The 25,681-nt window shown below is 39.8% G+C and overlaps 1 protein-coding gene across 1 annotated transcript in view; it reads right to left on the bottom strand.

Annotated features, from left to right (window-relative positions):
* Window positions 1–25,681, bottom strand: part of LOC124619214 (long-chain fatty acid transport protein 1-like) — a 163,760-nt gene that overhangs the window by 59,610 nt on the left and 78,469 nt on the right. The window contains exons 2-4 of the mRNA XM_047145434.1: window positions 13,495–13,645; window positions 13,170–13,407; window positions 419–647 (exon numbers count right to left, since the gene is read on the bottom strand). Coding sequence (XP_047001390.1) covers window positions 419–647; window positions 13,170–13,407; window positions 13,495–13,645 — 618 coding nt within the window. The remainder of the gene's footprint in view (window positions 1–418; window positions 648–13,169; window positions 13,408–13,494; window positions 13,646–25,681) is intronic.

The following is a 25,681-nucleotide window of genomic DNA, read 5'->3' as shown; positions in this document are numbered from 1 at the left end:
ACCTGTGTCACCCTGGAGTGTGCACAATGTTTAAGCTGGTGTTACAGAGGTTTGTGTGGCCGGACATACACAGAGATTGTTGTCAGTGGACTAGAATTTGCCCTTGCTGCCAGTTATGCAAAGTTGCTTAACATGTGCACAGTCCAACAGGGGCCCTCACTACATATTGTGTTTAGTAACCCAAAAAGATTTTATTGCATTTTTTGCTGGAAAACAGGAGGATGACAATATTTATAATTAACAGTGAATAAAAATATCAGTAAGGACCCTATTCCAATAGAGGAATCGAGGATACCTGAAAGGTATGTTGTTTCAAGTAATTGCGGACCATGAAAACCAAGATTTAAAATCCAGAATATTAATAATAAAGTTCAGGAAATAATGCATAAAATGTCTAATATCTGAAAAAAGTACACACCTTGTATGTGTTATGACTGCAGCTTTGGGAAAACCTGTAGTGCCAGAGGTGTAGATGTAGATAAGCTTGTCACTAAGGCTACATGTTGGGTACTCAGGAGCACTACCATCTACTGATGTTGCCAGTTCATTACCAAGATTTGTAGCAGTGGCAACCACCTCAGAACTAACATTTTCATTAAGCTGATACAGCGGCTTTCCTGCTACTGTGTCTAGTACTTCACTGATAGCTGAAAAGTAATGCATCCAAATAAACATGAAATGTTTCCGAAACAGAATAATGTTAATGGCATGGAAAAGAATTACTGTAATATACATATCAATATTATTCATCATATCAAAAAGCTCCATGACGCTGTAGCTTGTATGTGTTTTGGACTGTGAAACAATACACAAAAGAATTTGTAATTTATAAGAGTAGTTTTAGTCATAAACTCTACATGTAACAATCACATCATTGGACACATTCAGTAACCTATTTAACACTTGTGATCATTTGGTTTTAGATAATTTATAATAAATTTAATAAAAGATAGTACAAGGCAAGATATATACTCATTGAAAAGTAGGCAAAACAAGTGGTGGCAGTGTATGAAGGGACTAGAATGCCAAGAGGCACAGCATCAGGAGGTTGTGGGGCAGGGATGCTGGGAATAAAGGAGTAAAAAAAGGAAATGAGCAGGGAAAGACGGGCAGATGCATTGGCAGAGGGCAGCAAACAAAGAGTGTGGGAGGCGAAAATGGAGAGAAGTGATAGGGCAGAGGGGGTGGAAACTGTTGGGTGAAGTGTGTGGGGACAGTGTGTTACCATAGGTTGTGGCTGGGATAATTATGAGAGCAGAGAATGTGTTGTAAATATAACTCCCATCTGCACTGTCCAGAAAAGTTGGTGGTGGAGGGGAGGATCGATGGCCTGGGTAGTGAGGCAGTCATTGCAATCAATCATATTGTGCTCAGCTGCATGTTGTCCCCACAGGGTGATCTACCCTGCTTTTGGGCACAATTTGGGGGTGGCTTATCTTGGTGGACAGCTGGATGGTAGTCATACCAATATAAAAAGCTGTGCAAAGATTGTAGCAGAGCTGGTAAATGACATTGCTGTTTTCACAATTGGCCCACCCCATCATGGGGTAGAATAAACTTGTGACAGAACTGGAATACGTAGTGCTGAGTGAGTGGACTGGGCAGGTCTTGTACCCAAGTCTTCTACAGAGATAAGATCCTTGTGGCAAGGGGTCAGGGTTGGAAGTGGCATAGGGGTGCACTAGGATGTTGTGGATGTTGGGTGGGTGATGGAACACCACTCAGGTAGGATGTCCCTCATTTCAGGGCATGATGATAGGCAATCAAAGCCTTAGTGAAGGATGTGGTTCACTTGTCAAAATCCAGGGTGGTAATGGCTGACTAAGAGGGCACTATGTTGTGGCTGGTACTTGGTGGTAGTGGGAGGATTAGGGCTGTGAAATGAAATGACACAGGAGATCTGTTAGAAGACTAGGTCTGGGAGACAGTGCCTGTCTGTGAAGGCCTTGGTGAGGCGCTTGGTTCACTGAGAAAAGGAGTTCTTGTTAACCTTAAAACACATTCTCTGCTCCCGTAATGATCCCGGCCTCAACCTATAGTGTCATAGTGTCCCCACATCCTCCATCCAACAGTTTTCGCCCCTCTGTCCTATCATATCCTTCCCATTCTCATTTCCTACCATCTTTGTCTGCCACCCTCTGCCAGTGCACCTGCTCATCTTCCCCTGCTCCTCTCCCTTTTTTGCTCCTTTTTTTCCATCTTTTTTCCCCACCCTCCTGTCCCACAACCCCCTTATACTGCACCTATTGGCATTCTAGTCCCTGCACACTCCACCAGAAAGTGTTCCTCTCCCCCCCCCCCCCCCCCCCCCTTACCTATACACTACTACCCTTTCCCATATCTGTCTCCTCCAGACTGTTGCTTCCATCCCGTGTGATAAATGAATTCTGGGCCAACCTGCCGGAGTTGGTATTTATATGTGTGTGAGATGTGCTAGCTTGTGTGTGTGAATGGTGTGTGTTTCTTTTTTGCTGATAAAGGCTGTGGCCAAAAGCTTTGTTAAGTGTCTTAATTATGCCTTTCTGCAACTTAACGTCTCTTCTTTATGCTAAGTCACACACTATCCTACACTGTTGATATTCCTATCTGAAGTTTCCATTGTTTGATTTTGTCAAACAGGTTTTCTTCCACCCTAAATTCCAGTGATGTTTTCCTCTGTTACTCTTCTCTACAGCATTACTCTTCTGAGTACTGTTTTTTCTCTTCTTCCCTCCTTTATTCACTGTTTTTGAAACAACATCTACTTCCAAACTACACTGTATCAATGATTGTCTGCACAGAAAACAAGCTTCATGATCATGCGGATTTTTGATGCAGCATCTGCCCCCCCCCCCCCCAGATTCTATCCTCTGACAGTTATATTTATTTCTACTGATCCTCCCTCATCCCTCACCCTGATGTACTTCAGTGTTTTATTTTCCATACCTGCCTATGCCACATGAACTTGTGATTCCTTTTCTCTTACATTTCTGTACATTTTTATGTTGTTTTGATGCATTTTGTGTGGTTTTATGTGTGCGCATATTTTTTTGTATCTGTGCATGTTTCTGCTTACCTGTGCATGTTTCTGCATGTCTTTATGAATTTTTTATGCATCTTTTCTCTTCTTCAGTTCCTCTCACAACCATCAACATCTATTTTGCCTATTTCTGCATCATTCCCATTTAGTTTACACCACTGTTGCCACAATGGATCCCTGCTCCATCTTTCTGCACAAGTTCAGAAAATTATTTCCTTCCCCGTCTAAATCCCAGTCCCACATTCTGTTTTGCAAATGCTGCATAAACCATAGAATCAGCTAAAAGGACCTAATTAAAAAGTTCCTTTCTCTAGATCCCACCCCTCCTTACACAATAACCTACACCTTTTCAGATTCTGCCATTCCCTGGTCCTTACAAACCTGGTACTGCAAAAACACATCTCCATGGTACAGGCATCTCAGTACCTCCTCTACTACCTGTGCAAGATACTAATACTCTGTAATCCGTGCTCCAGACATCACTTCACCAAAATTGAATCCCCTGCTCTCCAGCACCTGGAGGAGCACTCACACTAATACCATAAGTTATCCAACCTGCTGCCATCCTACTGCCACCTCACAGCACCACTAGCCAACCCCGGTCCGACCCTCAGCATTCCTCCTTGCCCACCCCTCATAGCACCTACATCCTGCCTTTTCAACTTGCCATAGCCCCCAAAATTCCCTGCCGTAACAATGTTGTTAACCCTTCCACCAAAACCCTCAACTTCGCAATAGTTTCAGTCCTATCCAAAGGCCTCACTTTTATTCCTACACCCGAATTTAACCATGCCGGTCTTGTGAAAGTCCTGCTTTACTCCTGCTGATTCCTATGTTGGGAGCACTTCTCTGCCACCAATCCTTCCAATTGAAACCAACCTAATTCCAACACTTGAACCCTGCCTCTCCCATTTCATACCACCATCCAACTATGATCCTCCTCCCCTCCTACCAAACCACTCGCTGGTTTTCTTCCGGGAATTCCTTACCTCCAACTTAGCCCCACCATCCTTCCCCAGGCCCCTTCCTCAGAACACCAAACTTTTAGCAGAAAAAAGAATAACCATACACAACCCCCAAAACAAATCCTGACCTAGTAGTCCTACCTGCAGACAAAGGTTCCACCACTGTTTTGAATCACAGTGATTACATGGCAGAAGGCCTCCACCAATTATCTTATTCCTCCACCTATAAACTCTGCCAGAGTGATCCCATCCCAGACGTCCAACACAATCTCCAATCCCTGCTTAAATCCTTAGACACTTCCCAGAACCTCTCCCCTGAATCCATTTCCCTTCTCCTCATCCCTATGACACCTTGCACTCCCACCTCATTCATTCATGCTCCCCAAAATCCACAAACCCTACAATCCTGGATGCTCCATTGTGGCTGGTTAATTGTGCCCCTACTGAAAGAATTTTGGCCCTCATTGACATGAGACACTACGTTACAAGCAACTAGTTGGAGGAGTTGGTCAAAGACACTGACCACTTTCTTCTCCGACTCTCCTCCATCCCCACCCCTTTAGCTCCTGGATTTCTACTTGTCACTGTTGACACCACCTCTCTATACACCAACATCGTCATGCCTGTGGTCTTATCACTATTGAACACTACCTTTCCCAACATCTTTCAGACCCCAAGCCCACTAACTCATTCCTCATACACCTTATTAAATTTATCCTAACATGGCACCCCCCCCCCCCCCCCCCCCGTGCCAACCTGTTTATGGGCCATCTAGAGCAGACCTTCCCAGCCTCCCAAAATTCCAAACACCTAGTCTGATTCAGGTTCATTGATGATATCTTCGTGATCTGGATTCAGGGCCTTCACAACCCAAGCAGCTTATCTTGCATCCCATTCACTTGGTCATATTCAATCCAGCATGCCACTTTCATTGACAGTGACCACCTACTCTCTGATGGCTCCATCCACACCTCTCTCCAACTTAAACCCACCAACCACCAAAAGCACCTGCATTTTGACAGCTGTCAACCCTTTCACACCAAAAAATCCCTCCCATACCACCTGACTGCATGGGGACAGCTTATCTGCAGTGACAAGAACTCCCTTGCTCAGTATGCTGAGGGCCTCATCAGGGCCTTCACAGACTAGCACTATCCCCCAGAGCTAGTCTGCAAACAGATCTCCTGTGCCATTCCCCTCACACCCCCAATCCTCCCATGTTGTTGTTGTTGTTGTTGTTGTTGTGGTCTTCAGTCCTGAGACTGGTTTGATGCAGCTCTCCATGCTACTCTATCCTGTGCAGGCTTCTTCATCTCCCAGTACCTACTGCAACCTACATCCTTCTGAATCTGCTTAGTGTATTCATCTCTTGGTCTCCCTCTACGATTTTTACCCTCCACGCTGCCCTCCAATACTAAATTGGTGATGCCTCAGAACATGTCCTACCAACCGATCCCTTCTGCTGGTCAAGTTGTGCCACAAACTTCTCTTCTCCCCAATCCTATTCAATACTTCCTCATTAGTTATGTAATCTACCCATCTAATCTTCAGCATTCTTCTGTAGCACCACATTGCGAAAGCTTCTATTCTCTTCTTGTCCAAACTATTTATTGTCCATGTTTCACTTCCATATATGGCTACACTCCATACAAATACTTTCAGAAATGACTTCCTGACACTTAAATCGATACTCGATGTTAACAAATTTCTCTTCTTCAGAAACACTTTCCTTGCCATTGCCAGTCTACATTTTATATCCTCTGTACTTCGACCATCATCAGTTCTTTTGCTCCCCAAATAGCAAAACTCCTTTACTACTTTAATTGTCTCATTTCCTAATCTAATTCCCTCAGCATCATCCGATTTAATTCGACTACATTCCATTATCCTCATTTTGCTTTTGTTGATGTTCATCTTATATCCTCCTTTCAAGACATTGTCCATTCCATTGAACTGCTCTTCCAAGTCCTTTGCTGTCTCTGACAGAATTACAATGTCATCGGCAAACCTCAAAGTTTTGATTTCTTCTCCATGGATTTTAATACCTACTCTGAATTTTTCTTTCGTTTCCTTCACTGCTTGCTCAATATACAGATTGAATATCATTGGGGACAGGCGAAAACCCTGTCTCACTCCCTTCCCAACCGCTGCTTCCCTTTCATGCCCCTCTACTCGTATGACTGCCATCTGGTTTCTGTACAAATTGTAAATACCTTTTCGCTCCCTGTATTTTACCCCTGCCACCTTTAGAATTTGAAAGAGAGTATTCAAGTCAACATTGTCAAAAGCTTTCTCTAAGTCTTCAAATGCTAGAAACGTAGGTTTGCCTTTCCTTAATCTTTCTTCTAAGATAAGTCGTAAGGTCAGTATTGCCTCACCTGTTCCAGTGTTTCAACGGAATCCAAACTGATCTTCCCCGAGGTCGGCTTCTACTAGTTTTTTCATTCGTCTGTAAAGAATTCGTGTTAGTATTTTGCAGCTGTGGCTTATTAAACTGATTGTTCGGTAATTTTTACATCTGTCAACATCTACTTTCTTTGGGATTGGAATTATTATATTCTTCTTGAAGTCTGAGGGTATTTCGCCTGTTTCATATATATCTTGCTCACCAGATGGTAGAGTTTTGTCAGGACTGGCTCTCCCAAGGCCGTCAGTAGCTCCAATGGAATGTTGTCTACTCCGGGGGCCTTGTTTCGACTCAGATCTTTCAGTGCTCTGTCCTATTCACGCAGTATCGTATCCCCCATTTCATCTTCATCTACATCCTCTTCCATTTCCATAATACTGCCCTCAAGTACATCGCCCTTGTATAGACCCTCTATATACTCCTTCCACCTTTCTGCTTTCCCTTCTTTGCTTAGAACTGAGTTTCCATCTGAGCTCTTGATGTTCATACAAGTGGTTCTCTTATCTCCAAAGGTCTCTTTAATTTTTCTTTAGGCAGTATCTATCTTACCCCCTAGTGAGATAAGCCTCTACATCCTTACATTTGTCCTCTAGCCATCCCTGCTTAGCCATTTTGCACTTCCTGTCGATCTCATTTTTGAGACGTTTGTATTCTCTTTTGCCTGCTTTATTTACTGCATTTTTATATTTTCTCCTTTCATCAACTAAATTCAATATTTCTTCTGTTACCAAAGGATTTCTACTAGCCCTCATCTTTTTACCTACTTGCTCCTCCCATAACTCCCAAGAATCGGCCACAAAGACTGCCCTCTTGTCAGCCGTAACTACCCTGGACTCGAATAAGTGTTTCACATCCTTCTCCAGGGCTTTGATTAGCTATCATCACATCCTGAAATGAAGGACATCCTACCCGAGTTGTGTTCCATCACCCACCCAACCTTCACAACATCCCAGTCCACCCCTATGCCACTCACAATACCAATCTCTGTGGAAGACTCAGGTGCAACACCTGCCCAATCCACCCACTCATCACTTCTTATTCCAGTCCTGTTGCAAGTTTATCCTACTCCATGCAGGGTCGGGCCATCTGTGAAAGCAGCCATGTTATTTACCACCTGTGCTGCAATCATTGCACAGCTTTTTATACTTGCTTGACTACCAACCAGCTGTTCATCAGGATGAACAGCCCCTGCCAAACTGTGCCCAAGAGCAGGGTAGACCACCCTGTGGCACAACATGCACCTGACCATAGCGTGCTTGATTTCAGTCGCTGCCTCACTACCCTACGCATCTGGATCCTCCCCTCCACCACCAGCTTTTCTGGACTGTGCAGATGGGCGTTATCGTTACAAAACATTCTCTGCTCCCATAATCATCCCGCACTCAGCCTATGGTAACATACAGTCCCCAGGTCTCCCACTCACAGTTTCCGCCCTCTCTGACACTCTGCCAGACAGTGTTGTTCTCTCCCCCCAGCCATCCACTATTATCCGTTCCCCTTCTCTGCCCCCTCCAGATTGCTGTTTCAATACCACCACATGATAGTTGCATTCTGGTGTGTGTGTGTGTGTGTGTGTGTGTGTGTGTGTGTGTGTGTGTGTGTGTGTGTATATTTATTTTGACTTAATGTGTCTTCTATATGGTAAGTAGAAATCTTCTCCTTTCCTACATTTTTGATTATTAATAATAGGATACACACAAGCAAAAAGAATGGAGGACACCAGATGAAGGGCACAGGAACAAGAACAAAACATACAATTGGCTCCCACACTGGTGAACGTGAGCACTGTCAGGCAGACAAATCACGTGCTTATGGGAGGTGTAGGCTACACAAAGCTGGGAGAGTTCTGAGGAAAGAGTGGTAAAGATCTGCTGAAACAGCTATCTTCAATTTTTTGCAACTTGTCCTAAATTCCATAAATAGAAAGGAATTAAATTGTGGATTGTTTTTAGACTTATCAAAGGCCTTTGATGTCATCGACCATAAGTTACTGCTTAGGAAGTTATATGCCTATGGGATACGTGGAGTTGCCCACAAATGGTTTGAATCATATCTGTCGAACAGGTATCAGAAGGTGGAGACAGGCCATGCAGATAGGACATATTCATCAAGATTCGAGAGAGTTTTGTATGGAGTACCCCAGGGATCTGTATTAGGGTCATTACTGTTTTTAATATTTATCAATGACCTACCAGTCAACTATCTGAAGCAGAGGCAGTACTGTTTGCTGATGATACAAATTTGTTTGTTAAAGCAAATAGTGAAGCTGACTTACAGGAAAAAGTCACATTAGCAACAGACGAAGCAGACAGATGGTTTAATGAAAACAGACTCATTGTGAATGCCAAAAAAAACAATGTGGATCAACTTCAGACGTATTACAAATAAAATAAAAACTAACCTTACAGTAGAACTGGCCAAGTGTAAGATTGAACAAAATTCTTGGGAGTATGGTTTGATGAACACTTAAGATGGGAAAAGCATGTAATATCATTGAACAAAAAATTAAGTCAAATTTGTTATATACTTAGAATGCTTAAAAGCTCATGTAATATTAAATCAGTGTTATGTGTTTATTTCTCGTTCATGCACAGTTTATTAAGATACAGTGTACAGTTTTGGGGGAACATCAGTCTAACAAAACATTCATTTAGACTATAAAAGAAGGCAGTCAGAATAATAAAAGGTATAGGATATAGAGACTCTTTTAGGCATGCTTTCAAAGAATTAAAAATCATGACACTACCATCCTTATACATATATGAAAGCATATGTTTCTTAAAATAACATGAGGAATTTTCTACATTAAACAGAGAATTTCACAACTACGAAACAAGGAATAGGAATGATTTCCACAGAGAAATTCATAAAACAGCTATGTATCACAAAAGTGTACTATACCAACCCAAAATCCTCTACAGTGCTCTCCCCAAAGAACTAAAAATAATACCAAAACTGCACATATTTAAAAGAGAATTAAAAAACATGTTATTGAGCAATAGTTTTTACAGTATTGAAGAGTTTATGAATCATTGACAATAAAAGCGCAGTTAATATTTCCCTGACATAATACGAGGGCCGTTCAGAAAGTAACCTCCGGTTGATTTAAAAAAATACACCAAGTTAAATAAAAATATTTTAATATATACATCTTACAACTACATCTTTGCACTATTTTTCTACATAGTCTCCATAGCGATTGAGGCACTTATCGTATCTCTTCACAAGCTTTGAAATTCCTTCTGCATAAAAATCACCCGCTTGTGCCTGGAGCCAGCCTGTGACTGCATCTTTGAGCTCTTCGCCGTCATCAAACCGCTGTGACCCGAGCCATTTCTTCAAATGCATGAAGAGGTGATAATCACTTGGCGCCAGGTCTGGGCTGTAAGGTGGATGGTTGATAATGTCCCACTTGAAGGACTCAAGAAGAGCCGTTGTTCTGCGAGCACCCATCGTGCACAGAACTTACGGTAACCCAATCTTGCTGTCACTATCTCGTACAAGAGAGTCTTAGAAATCTGTGGAAAACCAGTAGACAACTCCGACAATGAGAAACGTCGATTTTCACGAACTTTTGCATCAACTGTCTGAACGAGTTCGTCAGTCACCAATGATGGTCTACCACTCCTCTCTTCATCATGAACGTTTTCTCGTCCACTTTTAAATAAACGTACCCATTCACGGACAACTCCTTCACTCATAACTCTTGGTCCATACACGGCACAAAGCTCACGATGAATAGCTGCTGCAGAATATCCTTTGGCTGTAAAAAACCTTATGACAGCACGCACTTCACATTTGGCGGGGTTTTCTATTGCAGCACACATTTCAAACTGCCACAAAAACTAAACTAGCGCAGGTACGACGTTCACTCGACCACGGCTTGATGCCGACTGACCTGTTGAGTGCGTGAACGCACAGATGGCGTCGCTACTCCCCCCACAACCCGCACTGTGACCAATCGGAGGTTACTTTCTGAACCGCCCTCGTAAATATGTGTAATTGCTCACATTTAAATACTTGCTGTTTCTATGAAAGTGTGAAACAGTGTTAATGTAAGAATGGAAATAATCTTTGCTGTGAGAATCACTAGCTTTTTTTTTTTTTTTTTTTTTTTTTTTTTGTACGTTGTTATCCTACTTGTATATTTTTATGTTAATGTTCTTATAGTTCTATTAAAATAGTAATGTCTAAGTGACAAGTAAATTCAATTATAAATTTTCATGTACATGTATTTTAAATTGTAATGTTTATTGACAAGTCCTATGTCATTTTGATGATGTACTACAAGGACGCTAATAAACTGAATTGAATTGAATCGAATCTAGAATGGAGAAATAGAGTAAATGTATTGGGAGGTTACTGAAATTGAAAAATTACAGATATGATTAGAAAGAAAAAATAAAAGACAGAGGGAAGTAGAAAGCCAGTAAGTGGGGTGATTGGTCAGAGTTTGTTGAAGGGAATAAGTGCCAAGCGACAGGTAGGGGAAGAGACATTGGTGTGGGGAAGACAGAAAAGCTGGATGAGGGCAGTGATTACAAGAGGTCTGAGTCTAGGAGTTGGATGTGTGAGTGTACGTTTGCCAGCTGTGTGGTGCAAAGAATCTGTAGTGGAGTGGAAAAGGGACTGGGAATAATTCCAGATGACACTAGATCTGAAGTAGCTGGCAAACCAACAATGTCTGTCTGAATAGCTTGCACTACTAATGAGTAATTGTTTTGGCTCATTGTCACAGGATAGTGGTGGCCAACATATGATTGTGTAGTTTTTTGTTACCCACACAATGTTGGGCAATGGTTGCAACAAAGCTGGTATGTGAATACTGCTATGGCATTGACAAGACAGGGACAAGAAATTATCAGTGAATGCACGGGACATATCCCACTCCTCAATCACTCACAGGGACATGGCCACTAGGGCAAGGGACTGCTAGCAAGAGTGGCATATGGGCAGACATGGATATTGTACAAGATGGGGATATTGCAGAATGTCATGCTTGGAGGGAGGAGGGTTCATGAGGATTTGGAGGAGGATATTTTTCATTTAACAATATGAAGAATAATATTAAAAATTCTGGAAGTTAGTATGGAGACATTGTGTGGCATAGAAAACAGAGTTTCACAATAGCAAAATTAAGTTAAGATGAAGCAGTAGCTCCTTTGTTGCAGTTAACTTATGTCATTACATACTAGTATTACAGTAAACCATGACTAGGCTTGGAGTATGAACTAGCTAACTTTCTCCACCTTACACAGCACAACATCTCAAATATTCGCAGTTTCTTCTTCTCCAGTTTCCCTGCATTCACTTTATTTCAACTATTTACACCAGATTCACAGTTTTTAGACCTTTTTCACCAATTACATACCTATAATTGGTCGCAAAAGACTTATTTTGCTGTATAAACCTTTCTTCATCAATACTGTTGTTTCACATAACTTCTGAGAATAACAACTATCATGTAACTGTGGTCCATTTTCACACCATAATCTATCTTCACTGGAATACAAACAATAATTCCAGAGTTCGTGGCTGATGTGAGTCAAAGTGTCTCCACCAACAAAATAAAATTGGAAACAAATTACCTCAATATCTAAATTCATGAATTGAGAAGTTGTGTTAGCTACAGGGCAAGCTGAACAACAAGTAGTAGCTTAATGGAAATAAGACTCAGTATTTACAGATATAGGAAAGTATTTCTTTGAATAATACTATAATAATCTAGTAAATAAATTAACTGCAGAAAAACAGCAGCCATATTGCAAAACTGAGAAGGCAGCAGCTATTTTTTTTCCTTTTCAAAATAGCAGCTTTCTTTCTAATTTATGTCATTAAATTTGGATAGCATAACATGAAGCAGTAGAGTGATAGTTTACTGTTAATACAGGATACAGATTAAGTTAAGTTTCTGAAATAACTTGCTATTTCTTTGTCTTTTGTTAATGTATATCTTGACTCATTCCATATCCTTCCTTCTTGGGGGGGATCTACAGAACTTGATGAATGAATGAGTGAATGAATGAATGAATGAGTGAGTGAATGAATGAATGAATGAATGAAAAGTTTTAACTGTCATGTTGTTTTCTACTGATGCAGCTGCTTTGTTTTACTAGTGCCGAATGTATACATGTGGGGTAAGTTACAAGTTTTTTTAGCAGTGAGAACATACAGGATGAAGTTTCAATGTTTTCACCACTCATAATAATTTCCAGTTTACTGATAGCTGATTTAAAACCTCTGTTGTTGTTGGTTTGCCTTTACTAACTTTCTAGATAAATTGGGTTCGAAGTACACTATAAAAATTCAGTGTATACGACTGATGCCCCAGTCCAGTGGTTTACATGGCTGATCGATAGAGGACCTAAATTCAGTTTCCTGTGACCTACCCATTCTTTTCCAATGTGTGGCTTGTACTCTAAAGCAACATCAGTATATGACTAATACCAGAGGAGAGAATTTCAAATTACTTCAAAACATTCTTGGCCTGATCTGAAAAATATCACTTCATCATATTACAATCTTTAGAGACTAAGAATTTCATGCTTGTCCTCAATTTTCTACATTTGCTGATTAACTTTATTACTGATTAACTTTATTTACTGCATAAACATGGGATTTACAAATATGGGAACAACTTATGATAAGATGACTGATTTTAATACTAATTATAAATTTTATTGTAATACATGTGACCACATGCAAATAGTTTACATTCTAATTTCAACATTGATACTGTAAATAACCATATACATATATGCATAAACATATATATTACCTTCTGAAACTTCAGAGCCAAATATAATAGCACAACTATTGGCAGCTGTAATGCAGTGAGTCAGTGGTGCCTTTCGGAGGTTTGAGTTTATAAGAGCCGCCACGACACCAATTTTTGCAAGACCAAGCCAAACAAAAACAAATTCTGGTTTGGAATCCATCATTACAGCAATGCAGTCTCCTTTTTTGTAGCCTTGTTTTTTGAAATAATTTGCTATTTTATTTGTATATTTTTCTACCTAGATGGCATGAAATGAAACATGTTGGTTATGTGTTTGCAAGATCCTAATTAACTGAAATTTAGGAAAAGAATTGCATTGAATTACCTCAGAAAAAGTCCACTGCTTATTTTCAAAGTAGAAGGCAACTTTACTTGGATTTCTACGGACCACTTCTCTGAAAATTTTTGGTATTGTGTGTTTGCGCCAATACATAAACCTCAGCTGATTACTAAATATAATAAATCGATAAAGAGCCCTGAAATATTAAAAGAAAATAGTGTACTATTAAATATATGCATTTGTCTGTGATGCTACATTACAAGGCAGCTTTATGAAATATTATGTACAAATTAAAAATTAACCTTTTTTGCATATTTTTCTTGTATACTTTTCTGAAGAGGAATCATCTTTACTCCATAGCACTGAAGCTAATGAAATGATAGTCTCCAGCATTCATGGTTCAATTACAATCTTAAAATTATTCTGTTTCAAAATTTCAATGAAGTTGTTACCTTCTGTTGACAATTGGCATTTCACAGTATGTTGTCTGTGCCTGCTTAAAAATGCAAACAGAAAGGAATAAAGAAAATTCATATTTGTACTTCGTCACTGTGAAACCATGTCTGGTGATTGATTTTTACTACCTGCTCCTTCTCCAATAGTAACGCATTATTTATTGTCCAAAATTCCCATGTGTACCTTTGAATTCTAAGTGCTGCACAATCTTATGATGACACATATTTACAGATGTTACAACACAAAACAGAAACTACGTAAGTCTTCACTGAGAAGATAAAAAGTGTAGTCTTTTCTCAGTAAGGGTTATGGTACAGATTAGCCTGGATATTATCTTCATTCCAAAAGAAAAAAATGTACTTTATAATATTTGTTTTTTCTTTCTGTTCCTATGGTAAAACATTAGACAGTGTCCTGCATTCACTGCTTAGGACTGTAATGTCTTTTATATGTAAGTAACACACCGGAAATGTTATAGAATAATAATTAAAAAAAAACTGTATTGTTTCCTGGTGCCTTGAACCAAAAACTTAATTAGATTTGGATTTCATTCACTAGAGGCTGATTGTATAAAGCAGTTGAACTTAGAAGAACATGAGAAGGGAATCTGGATGAAACTGAACTTTGAAATATTCATTGCATAAATATTAATCTCAGGTCATACAGTCATGAAGTAGTATTATAACCAACCACACAAATCTCCCAAATCAAATGCAGCCATCATTCCACAATCTAATCTATACTATTATAGTGTGTCCATAATTATAGTTCCAGTTTCAAAATGCTGTAGAAACACAACCACAGCTCAGAGTGACATTAAATTAGAACAGCATATTATTGATGCAGGTGGGAAATCATGAGGGGAAAAAAAATTAACAAAAATTCTACCAATAGGTGGCACTGTAAGCGTCTTAACATAAATGGGATCCGCTAAAACTGACAGATCAATTCCACTATTGTGGCTATGGATTGAGTTGCACATTACACCATTCATGCTCTTCATTAGGAATGATTGCACAAATTTGGCAATTCATAGTTGTGCCACTGGTAGTTAGCTAAGCTCATTGACAATGACAAGGTTGTATCACACTGGGTAGGAGATATAAGTTTTTTATTGTCCTGAGGCAAAAACCACATAAAAAGTGAAATGACATTGGTTTTTAATTGTCCTGGGGCCAAAAGCCACATAAAAAGGAAAATTAAGTCAGTTCGTAACTGTCATGAGACTGGTGCAAAACTCAGAATGCTGCCACCATTATCTGCCCAAAGTTGAAATTGAGAAGCAGCATGTTCTACAATAGATCGAAGTGTCTCAGGGGTCACATTCAGAATGTTTTGCTCAATGCATGACTTCAATTCAAATATGTTCATAATTGGAACACTGAACACAACATCTTTCATATAACCCCACAACCAAAGTCACACAGATTAAGATCAGGTGATCTGAAAGACCAGGGTATAGAGGAATGACGGCTAATAATTTTAGCATTTCTGAAATGTGTGTGTGTACCAGCCACTCCACTTGCTGCGCAGTGTGTGGAGCAGTGCCATCTTACATAGAAATGATCTTATCACACATCCATGCTGTTGAAGGGCTGGAATGACGATTGTGCACAGAAGACTCTCATAGCATTTATCAGTTACAGTACAGGTAACAGGACATGTAGGGGTCATCTCCTGTGTATCTCCTATATACACCAATACCATTTCATTGTGCAAAGGTGCTTATGTGGTGTGGATTGATAGCATTATTTTTGTTTATCATATGGCTGTTTTATATCACCACATAATCACCTTTGCACAATGAAGTGATACCAGTTGATGTGCATGTGGATGTGGATGTGGATTTTCAATTGCACATATTTTCAATTCACCATACTAACATGTCCTTTGAGATGAAATGGACTATATCTGTCCACATAATGTTCCTTGGCCATTCACGTCCACTTCCATGCAAGCAAGAAATTCTAGAGCAGTCTTTTTTCTTGGTGGCTGCTCAGCTGGAAGCAACTACTGAATATGGGTGATTTTGTATTGATAGCAATGCAGGACGTTTTGTAGGATTTTATAAACTGTGCTCACAAGCATGTCCAATGTTCAAGCAATTCCCTGTGCACTTCATGTTTGCAGACCAGCACTTGACCCCTCCTACAAAGCTGTGGCAACATCTTTGACAGGCATTGGAACAACTGCTTTCCTCCCTCTGCCTTGCTGCACTTCAAAAGGACCTGGCTCTTTGAGTCTTGTAATCATTTTCTCTGGGTGCTTGGCAGACATTGGACCAGTGCCTTTTTTCATACCCTTAAGTGTCTGGAACTTCTGTAGGGCTGCTGGTGCGTAGTCATCATTCTTGTGAAAGAGCTTTACCAGCAGAGAGTGGTCCTCCATGGAGTCATATTGGACATCTTGAACCCAAACTGAGGAACTGCCACACACTGTGCATCAGTTTGTATGTATAGTCTGAAGCTCACAGCATTGTCTATTGGCAAAATTTTTGTTAGTTTTCTTTTTTGTTCCATTACATCTCCCCTGTGTCTGTAATATGCTATTAAAATTTGACATCATTCTGAGCATTGGTTCTCTTTCTACAGTGGTTTGAAAATGGAACTTTAATTATGGACACCTTGTATATAAAAGACAGGTCATCATTTAAAGTTGTTACTAAAACATCTCAAAAATTTCTTCAACAATTCACTTCCAATTTTTACACAGCGCTCTAATAAATATTTGGATAGACACAGGCTACATATTTTTTTGAAATATGTATAACCTGTGAATTATGCGTCTAACCATACATACTGTATAAAGACTAGTCATTCACTGTTATCAAAAATTCCAGAAGTTCAAATTTTATATATGCTCTATTATATGTATTATCAGACACAGCCATGTACCTTTTAATATATACGACACATAAATATTTACTTAATACAAAGAGGTACAGTTAATTGAAAAAAATCTCAAAGTTTTTCAGCAATTTGTTTCCTATTTTTGCATGATACTCTAATAAATTTCAGACTGATGTAGGCTACATATTTTTCAGATATATATGGTAAATAAATATATATGTAATATTTAAAGGGGAAATGCTGCTAGCAAGAACCTCAAGAACTTCTCAACCAGTTTATTTCAAATTTTTTACACAATTCTCTCACAAAAATTCAGGTAGACATTGGCTGAACACATTGGTGTGTTCAAAAAGTCATGAAATATATTTTTTGCTATGCTGCTATTGGTCGCCTGGCACGTAGGTCGGCTGTGTTAGGTGGTGGGGACAAGGGGGTGGGGACAAGGTGGTGGGGAAGCAGAAGCTTTATAGTGCACCAAACGTCAGTCTGCTCTGAGCACCAGTAGCATCAGCATGACTGAATAGGGGCACCTCTGCTTTGTGAGCTCATCACAACACGTGGATGGCTGATGCAGTTGAACAATGTTGGGCAATGAAGTTCTGCACAAAGCTCAATAAAAAGCCTTCCAAGATGCACACAATACTAAAGCAAGCCTACAGGGAGTCTGCAATGAGTAACGGGCAAGTTACAAGGTGGGTGAAGAAGTTTAAGGACAGCCAGGAAGGGGTAAATGATGGCCCTTGCTCTGGAAGATTATCGACAAGCAGAAACAAAGACAATGTGAATTGTGTTTATGAATTGTTGAATTCTGACAGCTGATTGAGTGTTCGGTTTTTAGCTGACACACTGAACATTCTAAAAAGTTCTGTGTTCAGCATTGTTATTGAGGAGCTGCACATGAGAAAGGTGTGCACCAAGCTGGTACCAAAAATTCTGTCAGATGAACAAAAGGCCAGTCAGGTGGTGATCATGAGTGAACTGTTGGAATGTGTGGACACTGAACTGGATTATTTGGACATCATCATTACTGGCAACAAGACATGGACTTCCGCATGCGACCTGGAAAAAGTGCCAAATTTCAGAATGGCACAATCCAAAGTGAAAATTGACAGCAAGGGTGTGGTGCACAAAGAGTTCTTACCACAAGGACAGACCGTTAATGTTCTTCACTATGTTAATGTCCTGAAAAGATTTAAAAAAGTATCCTCCAAGTGCAAAAAGACACCACTACTACCTGGCTGCTGCATCATGACAATGCACCCAGCCACATGTGTCTCCACGTCAGCAAGTACCTGAGCAAGCACAACTTGGCAATGCTGCTGAAGGCACGCTACACACCTGGCCTCTCTCTGCTGGACTTCTTTCTGTTCCCCCAGGATTAAAATCACATTCAAAGGATGCTGTTTTGAGAGCATTAAAGTCATTCAAAAGGTTGCGACAACACTCTTAAATGAGATTCAAGTTGAGGCCTTCCAGGGAGCTTACCAGTCGAGGGTGAACTTTTTGGACACACCTTGTACATGATGTAAAGGGGAAACATTGTTAGCAAAAATCTCTGAAAATTCTTGATGCTTTTACTTCAATTATTTACATGATACTCTGCTAACACTGAGATGGACATAGGCTATATGACTTTTTAAACAATAGTGTTCAGATTTTTATGTTAAAACTGACTGTAAGAAACAAAGTGCTGTGCAGAGAAAATGTGTGATTTCATTTTCCTTCTCACAGTCAGTTTTTACTTAGATATCACGGTATTTAAACCATTAGACAAATTGTTTCTTCCATATATTCTTTCTCCATATGCATATAATTTTAAACATAAGCTGCAACACAAAATTGTGATGTTTTGTTTTCTTCATGACAGTCTATTTTAAGAGGAAAGAGGAATACTGTATTGATGGTGTTATCAACTTATGATTATAATACTACTGTACTATGGAATCTAAATCATACAAAAATTTGCAATCTTATCCACTCACAGATTAAATCTACAAGAGATACTACAATTGAAGCCACTATTGTCACAGATCTAGAGGACTCACCTGATCCCAACTAATTTACCCATTCATTTTACGTGACTATTTCCCATTCAAGGTTTTGTTTGCAATACTAATAAACAAGGCTCAGGGTCAAAAAGAAAGAGGGGGAAGGAGGCAATGGAGAGGGGGAGGGGCGGGCGGGAGGGCGGGCAGGCAGACAGGGATAATGTTCAGGAGACTTTATATAATGTGGAAATGTTTGGTTTAGTTTTGTTTCTCATAGTAAATTTTAAATACATCTGCACATTTAAACAAGTAGACAAATTGTTTCTCCTATATATATCCTTTCTCCCTATTTATAATTTTAAACAAAAGTTGTATACACAACAATGTGCTGTTTCATTTTATTGCTCACTCTCAGTTTTAACAGAAAACAGGAAAGTCATATTTATGGTTTATTGGCTTATGATTAGAATATGACTACAAAATCTGAATCATCTGAAACTTTGTAATCCCATCAATTCAGAGATTGAAACCATGAGAAATGTTGTCATTCAAGCAGCTATCCCCACATTCCATATACCAATGATCCCAACCAATTTACCCATTGATTTTAAGCAATTTTAGTTCCCAATCAAGGTTTCCTTTACAACACCAATATAAAAGCCTGAAAGTCAAAGAGAAGAAGAAATAACCATAGTAAGGAGCAAGGAGGAGATGGACAGAGAGCAGAAGGGAATGGAGATTAGGATGTACATCCATTTCGAAACATATTTAGCAACTGTGAAGCATTTCCAGGTTTGTTAATGACCCCATAAAACAAAAAATTTTGTTTAATGCAAAAATCAAATGAAAAGAAATAAATAATAAAGAAGCTTCCACAACGAAAGGCAAACGTCCTGAGTGAGTCTCTGTCCAGCACACAGTTTTAATAAGCCAGGAAATTTTTAATAAAGAAGCTGTTGTTAACACTCCCACACTGTTTAAGTTTGAAATAATTTATTTGATCTGTTTGGCATAAGTGAATTATGGAGAATATTGGCAAAGGTAAATAATGAGTGTTCATAATTTTTATGAAACTATTTCTTGAAGATGACTGTTAATTAATGTGAAAAAATTTAAAAGCATTTCAGATATTTCAGAGACACTTACCAACAGAAAGATAAAGGGAAACTTGAACCATGTATAGTGAACAGTGAAACATACGGAATTCGACACCAGCCAACAATCTTTAAAGTCTCTTCGTTTTTGGTGCCAGATCCTAAAATCAACATGATTCAGTATTTCAGCAATCCAACTGCCTGCCTTCTTCAGGAGAATACTGCTGCTGCATCCCCTGAAAACTGATGCCAAGACTGCAAACTGTCATCTTATATAGGCATCAGTACCATACAGGGTGCATGCACCACTCATCACAGTTGCAGCCATCGAGGGCTGAGCTGGTGGCACTGCCCTAAGTGGAGAAAGGTTTAAATTTTTTTCCCCTCCAAAGAGTGTTCCTGTTACAGAATTTATCTGCTCTGTAGAACAAGCAGTATATATCTTCCCCGAAGACCAGGCAGAAGATGCAAGGCAAGAAGCGCCCCACAAGTTGTGTTGGGCTCTGCAACCATGGGATAATATCTCTTCTACTGAGAGAGAGTTCAGCTATTTGCTCCCCTTAGGAATGACGACAAATTCCCTTAGGAATGACGACAAATTAGTAATTTTACCAGCTGACAAAGGGGAATGCCAGGGTTGTATTAACATGGAATGATTATATCCTTAAAGCGGATTTACTACTCAACGACCTAGCTTACAGGAGACTGTCTAGTGATCCCAGAGAAAGGACTGTGCAAGATGCTTTCAGTTTTGAGAAAGAGCTCATTGTCTGAAGATTTACACAAGAAACTTCATCCTAGTGCTGCTGTTCTGCCTAGGTTGTATGCTGTGGCAAAGTTACATAAGGAAGGGGTTCCTCCACACCCTATTATTAGTAATTTTGGTGCACCCACATATAACCCTGTGAAGTATTTCACATCAGTACTAAGCCCACATGTTGGCAATTGTGAACACCATATCTCCTACTCTGTGGATTTTATTCAACAGTTGAAATTTTTGTGGCTGGGTCTTTCAGATTTACTAGTGAGTTTTGATGTGAATTCTCTGCTTCCAGGCATCCTTTTGGAAGAGTCCCTGTGATTAGTGATAAACTAGATGAAGAGTTGGTTGAAACTTTGTCATCATATGCTGACATACATATATTTTTCATTTAATGCCAACAGTGTAATTAACAAAAATTTAATTAGCATTGTTTATTCATATCATTCCCTTTAATTTCCATGAAAACAAGAGCTCAGTAATTGCCTTTGCACCTTATTTCACATGTTTCAATTGTAGAACTGTATGATAATGTTTTTTTGTAATTAACAACAACTTCTGTAATTGTAATTGGCAAATTAGCTATTCACAACAATACATCAATTGTTAGTAAAAGTACATAAGACCCATGATAAATCATGTGGAAGGCCCAGAAAGAAAGTAAGATCTTTAGCAGCACTGTGACAATTTTACACCTGAACTGTACCTGACTTTTCATGTCCTTTCAGAACTGCTATGTCTTCTGATCCATTTTCACTTAAGGAACTTACAGGAAATGACTGCAGAGATACAATGAAATGAAGATCTGATCAGCATTTATTATTTTGAACAAACTGACTTATACCCACCAAATTTCAAGAACATAGATACGAAGCCCATGTCTACCACAGTAGTACAAGTTTATATGCCAATTAGCTTTGCTGTTGATGAAGAGACTGATGAAATGTATGATGAGATAAAAGAAATTATTCAGATAGTGAATGGAGACGAAAATTTAATAGTCATGGGTGAATGGAATTCTATAGTAGGAAAAGGAAGAGAAGGAAATGTAGTAGGTGAATATGCAATGGGGGTAACGAATGAAAGAGGAAGCTGCCTGGTAGAATTTTGCACAGAGCATAACTTAATCATAGCTAACACTTGGTTCAAGAATCATGAAAGAAGGTTGTATATATGGAAGAAGCCTGGAGATACTGGAAGGTGTCAGATTATATAACGGTAAGGCAGAGATTTAGGAACCAGGTTTTAAATTGTAAGACATTTCCAGGGGGCAGATGTGGACTCTGACCACAATCTATTGGTTATGAACTGTAGATTAAAACTGAAGAAACTGCAAAAAGGTGGGAATTTGAGGAGATTGTACCTGGATAAACTGAAAGAACCAGACGTTGTAAAGAGCTTCAGGGAGAGTATTAGGGATTGATTGACCAGAATGGGGGAAAGAAATACAATAGAAGAAAAATGGGTAGCTTTGAGAGATGAAATAGTGAAGGCAACAGAGGATCAAGTAGGTAAAAAGATGAGTTCTAATAGAAATCCTTGGGTATCAGAAGAGATATTGAATTTAATTGATGAAAGGAAAAAAAAACAAAAATGCAGTAAATGAAGCAGGCGAAAAGGAATACAAACGCCTCAAAAATGAGATCGAAAGGAATTGTAAAATGGCTAAGCAGGGCTAGCTAAAGGAAAAATGTAAGGCTGTAGAGGCTTATCTCACTAGGGGCAAGATAGATACTGCCTACAGGAAAATTAAAGGGACCTTTGGAGAAAAGAGAACCACTTGCATGAATATCAAGAGCTCAGACGAAAACCCAGCTGTAAGCAAAGAAGGGAAAGCAGAAAGGTGGAAGTAGTATATAGAGGGTCCATACAAGGGTGATGTTCTTGAGGACAATATCATGGAAATGGAAGGGGATGTAGATGAAGATGAAATCGGAGATATGATACTGTGTGAAAGTTTGACAGAGCACTGAAAGACCTAAGTTGAAACAAGGCTCCGGGAGTAGACAACATTCCATTAGAACTACTAATAGCCTTGGGAGAGCCAGCCCTTACAAAACTCTACCATCTGGTGATGATGATGTTTGGATTGTGGGGTGCTCAACTGTGTGGTTATCAGTGCCCGTACACATTCCCAACCTTTTTTCAGTCCAATCTTGCCACTTGAATGAATGATGATGAAATGATGAGGACAACACAAACACCTAGTCTACCATCTGGTGAGTAAGATGTATGAGACAGGCAAAATATCCTCAGACTTCAAGAAGAATATAATAATTCCAGTCCCAAAGAAAGCAGGTGTTGACAGATGTGAAAATTACTGTACTATCAGTTTAATAAGTCACAGCTGCAAAATACTAACACAAATTCTTTACAGACGAATGGGAAAAACTGGTAAAAGCCGAAGTCAGGGAAGATCAGTTTGGATTTTGTAGAAATGTTGGAACATGTGAGGCAATACTGACCCTATGAATTATCTTAGAAAATAGATTAAGGAAAGGCACACCTACGTCTCTAGCATTTGTAGAATTAGAGAAGACTTTTGAAATGTTGACTGGAATACTCTCTTTCAAATTCTGAAGGTGGCAGGGGTAAAATACAGGGAGTGAAAGGCTATTTACAATTTGTACAGAAACCAGATGGCAGTTATAAGAGTTGAGGGGCACGAAAGGGAAGCAGCGGTTGGGAAGGGAGTGAGATAGGGTTGTAGCTTCTCCCCGATGTTATTCAATCTGTATACAGGGTGTTACAAAAAGGTACAGCCAAGCTTTCAGGAAACATTCGTCACACACAAAGAAAGAAAATATGTTATGTGGACATGGGTCCGGAAACGCTTACTTTCCATGTTAGAGTCCGTTTTATTACTTCTCTTCAAATCACATTAATCATGGAATGGAAACACACAGCAACAGAACATACCAGCGTGACTTCAAACACTGTTACAGGAAATGTTCAAAATGTCCTCCGTTAGCGAGGATACATGCATCCACCCTCCGTCGCATAGAATCCCTGATGCGCTGATGCAGCCCTGGAGAATGGCGTATTGTATCACAGCCGTCCACAATACGAGCACAAACAGTCTCTACATTTGGTACCGGGGTTGCGTAGACAAGAGCTTTGAAATGCCCCCATAAATGAAAGTCAAGAGGGTTGACGTCAGGAGAGCGTGGAGGCCATGGAATTGGTCCGCCTCTACCAATCTGCTGTTGAGAAGCGTACGAACACTTCGACTGAAATGTGCAGGAGCTCCACCATGCATGAACCACCTGTTGTGTCGTACTTGTAAAGGCACATGTTCTAGCAGCACAGGTAGAGTATCCCGTATGAAATCATGATAACATGCTCCATTGAGCGTAGGTGGAAGAACATGGGGCCCAATCAAGACATCACCAACAATGCTGCCCGAACGTTCACAGAAAACCTGTGTTGATGATGTGATTCCACAATTGCGTGCGGATTCTCATCAGCCCACACATGTTGATTGCGAAAATTTACAATTTGATCACGTTGGAATCAAGCCTCATCTGTAAAGAGAACATTTGCACTGAAATGAGGATTGACACATTGTTGGATGAACCATTTGCAGAAGTGTACCCATGGAGGCCAATCAGCTGCTGATAGCGCCTGCACACGCTGTACATGGTACGGAAACAACTGGTTCTCCCGTAGCACTCCCCATACAGTGACGCGGTCAACGTTACCTTGTACAGCAGCAACTTCTCTGACGCTGACATTAGGGTTATCGTCAACTGCACAGAGAATTGCCTTGTCCATTGCAGGTGTCCTTGTCGTTTTAGGTCTTCCCCAGTCGCGAGTCGTAGGCTGGAATGTTCCATGCTCCCTAAGACGCCGATCAATTGCTTCGAACGTCTTCCTGTCGGGACACCTTCATTCTGGAAATCTGTCTCAATACAAACGTACCACGCCACGGCTATTGCCCTGTACTAATCCATACATCAAATGGGCATCTGCTAACTCCGCATTTGTAAACATTGCACTGACTGCAAAACCACGTTCGTGATGAACACTAACCTGTTGATGCTACGTACTGATGTGCTTGATGCTAGTACTGTAGAGCAATGAGTCGCATGTCAACACAAGCACCGAAGTAAACATTACCTTCCTTCAATTGGGTCAACTGGCGGTGAATCGAGGAAGTACAGTACATACTGACGAAACTAAAATGAGCTGTAACATGGAAATTAAGTGTTTCCGGACACACGTCCACACAACATCTTTTCTTTATTTGTGTGTGAGGAATGTTTCCTGAAAGTTTGGCCGTACCTTTTTGTAACACTCTGTATTGAGCAAGCAGTAAAGGAAACAAAAGAAAAATTTGGAGTAGGAATTGAAATCCATGGAGAAAAAGTAAAAACTTTGAGGTTTGCCGATGACATTGTAACTCCGTCAGAGACAGCAAAGGACTTGGAAGAGCAGTAGAACGGAATGGACAGTGTCTTGAAAGGAGGATATAAGATGAACGCCAACAAAAGCAAAGCAAGGATAATGGAATGTAGTCGAATTAAATTGGGTGATGCTGAGGGAATTAGATTATGAAACAAGATGCTTACAGTAGTAAATGATTTTTGCTATTTGTGGAGCAAAATAACTGATGATGGTCGAAGTAGAGAGGATATAAAATATTGACTGGCAATGGCAAGGAAAGCATTTCTGAAGAAGAGAAATTTTTTAACATCAAGTACAGATTGAAGTGTCAGGAAGTTATTTCTGAAAGTATTTGTATGGAGTGTAGCCATGTATGGAAGTGAAATGTGGATGATAAATAGTTTAGACAAGAAGAGAATAGAAGCTTTCAAAATGTGGCGCTACAGAAGAGTGATGAAGATTAGATGGGTAGATCACATAACTAATGAGGAGGTACTGAATAGAATTGGGGAGAAGAGAAATTTGTGGCACAACTTGACTAGGAGAAGGGATCACTTGGTAGGACATATTCTGAGGCATCAAGGGCTCTCCAATTTAGTATTGGAGGGCAGTGTGGAGGGTAAAAGTTGTAGAGGGAGACCAAGAGATGAATACACTAAACAGATTCAGAAGGATGTAGGTTGCAGTAGGTACTGGGAG

This window comes from Schistocerca americana, chromosome 6 (genome assembly GCF_021461395.2).
Source record: "Schistocerca americana isolate TAMUIC-IGC-003095 chromosome 6, iqSchAmer2.1, whole genome shotgun sequence".
Classification (NCBI taxonomy): domain Eukaryota; kingdom Metazoa; phylum Arthropoda; class Insecta; order Orthoptera; family Acrididae; genus Schistocerca; species Schistocerca americana.
The sequence above is the reverse complement of the archived record's forward strand: the minus strand, read 5'-3'. Positions and strand labels throughout refer to the sequence as shown.